The following is a 1,480-nucleotide window of genomic DNA, read 5'->3' as shown; positions in this document are numbered from 1 at the left end:
CGGGGCGTAGCGGGAAGGTCCATTATGTAGAGGGGATTGGGGTTGTCTGTCTCTTATACACATCTTTAGAGCGTGTAGTAAATTTTGCTCTACAACTACATTAATTTTGATCTTCAATATTTTGAATACATTTTTTTTTTCTCCAGAATTCATTACAAGTGTTTCGATGAAAACGGGAGTTATTCTAGATCCAACATACACCGGCAAAGCAGCATACGGTCTCGTAAAACAGCTCAACACCGATCCCCGGGTCTTCAAAGGAAACCGCATTCTCTTCATCCATACAGGTACAGTTAATCCACCAATCAATCAATCAGTCAATCATCAGTCAGTCAATCAATCGATCAATCAATTCCAGTCTTCATTCTATTGTCCCATTCCAATAAAATAACAAAGATTATTTAATAAAAAATGAAAACTTTTTTTTTTTCTTATGAATGATAATATTGCACTACCCATGCGCAAAAAAAAATATGTTGACATTAATCTTTTACTTGTCTTTTACTTTTAGGTGGAATATTTGGGTGCACACATGAGAAATTCCAGAAAAACCTGAGTAGATCGAAGGCTGATCAAGTGCAAAGTTGGAAAAGCATGGACGATGAGCCGCCGCAAATTCAACTACGTTGACGTTCGGATTTAGTATAGCTCATCTAAACATTAAACATTATTTTTTCGCTAAAGCTTGGTTTCTACAAGAAACTAACGCCGACTTCTTTGGCGACGCTGATTCAGTTAAATCAGAGCGCGTTCCCTGTTGCGTCGGGAACAACTACGCAGTGCAAGGGATTGTGTGAAAAGGCTGTAGGTTATAATTCAAAGCCAAATAAAGTTATTTGAACATCTTTGTGTTACGAATGTTTTAAAAACTTAATTTAATGAATGATTTATTACAAATACGGTATAATATAAGTACCGTAAATACTAGAATAAGCGCCGCGGCGCTTATAGAATTTTTTGGCGACTTTAGTGTGGCGCTTATTCGAGAGTGGCGATTATAAAAAAAGTATTTATCGTGGCGCATTCATAATATGCAGGTTTTTATATATCGCTCTATACGACTGTCTCAGAGCGCTTTTCCACATTATTACCCCAGTCATTGGAACGGTAGTTGCTTCGTATGTTGACGTCATGCATAACTTCGGCTATGTTTTGTATTAATCTCCTCGACAAAGTGTGGGCCCTGTCTGTATTCACAAACCATAGCAAAATACAGTCCGCACAACTAATTACTTCATGGTACAACCAATGTAAGAATGCGCCGGCCTGTGGCCGGCGCATTCGATCGGTTACTACGATGTTTTCGCCGGCTACTTCAATCAATGGGGTACAAAAATTAATACAAAAACCACCAATATAAATAGCGCAACAAGTCTATAAAGAACCTTATTTACCTACTCGAAGTTAATATGAAAATATTAGAAAATAGTATGCACTCATTTCGATGTCCTTTTCTGTTGAAAGTTCTTTAAAATTTCTA

At 37.3% G+C, this 1,480-nt stretch overlaps 1 protein-coding gene across 1 annotated transcript; it reads left to right on the top strand.

Annotated features, from left to right (window-relative positions):
- The first annotated feature begins 150 nt into the window (after positions 1 to 150).
- On the top strand, positions 151 to 956 carry LOC117120566 (bifunctional D-cysteine desulfhydrase/1-aminocyclopropane-1-carboxylate deaminase, mitochondrial-like). Its single transcript, XM_033265588.1, has 2 exons — positions 151 to 287; positions 512 to 956. Exons 1-2 carry the CDS (start codon positions 167 to 169, stop codon positions 628 to 630), a joined length of 240 nt encoding a protein of 79 aa, XP_033121479.1. The 5' UTR covers positions 151 to 166; the 3' UTR covers positions 631 to 956.
- The last annotated feature ends 524 nt before the right edge of the window (positions 957 to 1,480 follow it).

The sequence above is a fragment of the Anneissia japonica genome, unplaced genomic scaffold, assembly GCF_011630105.1.
Source record: "Anneissia japonica isolate Jap-2015-1 unplaced genomic scaffold, ASM1163010v1 scaffold3474_len973312_cov172, whole genome shotgun sequence".
Lineage (NCBI taxonomy): Eukaryota > Metazoa > Echinodermata > Crinoidea > Comatulida > Comatulidae > Anneissia > Anneissia japonica.
The sequence above is the reverse complement of the archived record's forward strand: the minus strand, read 5'-3'. Positions and strand labels throughout refer to the sequence as shown.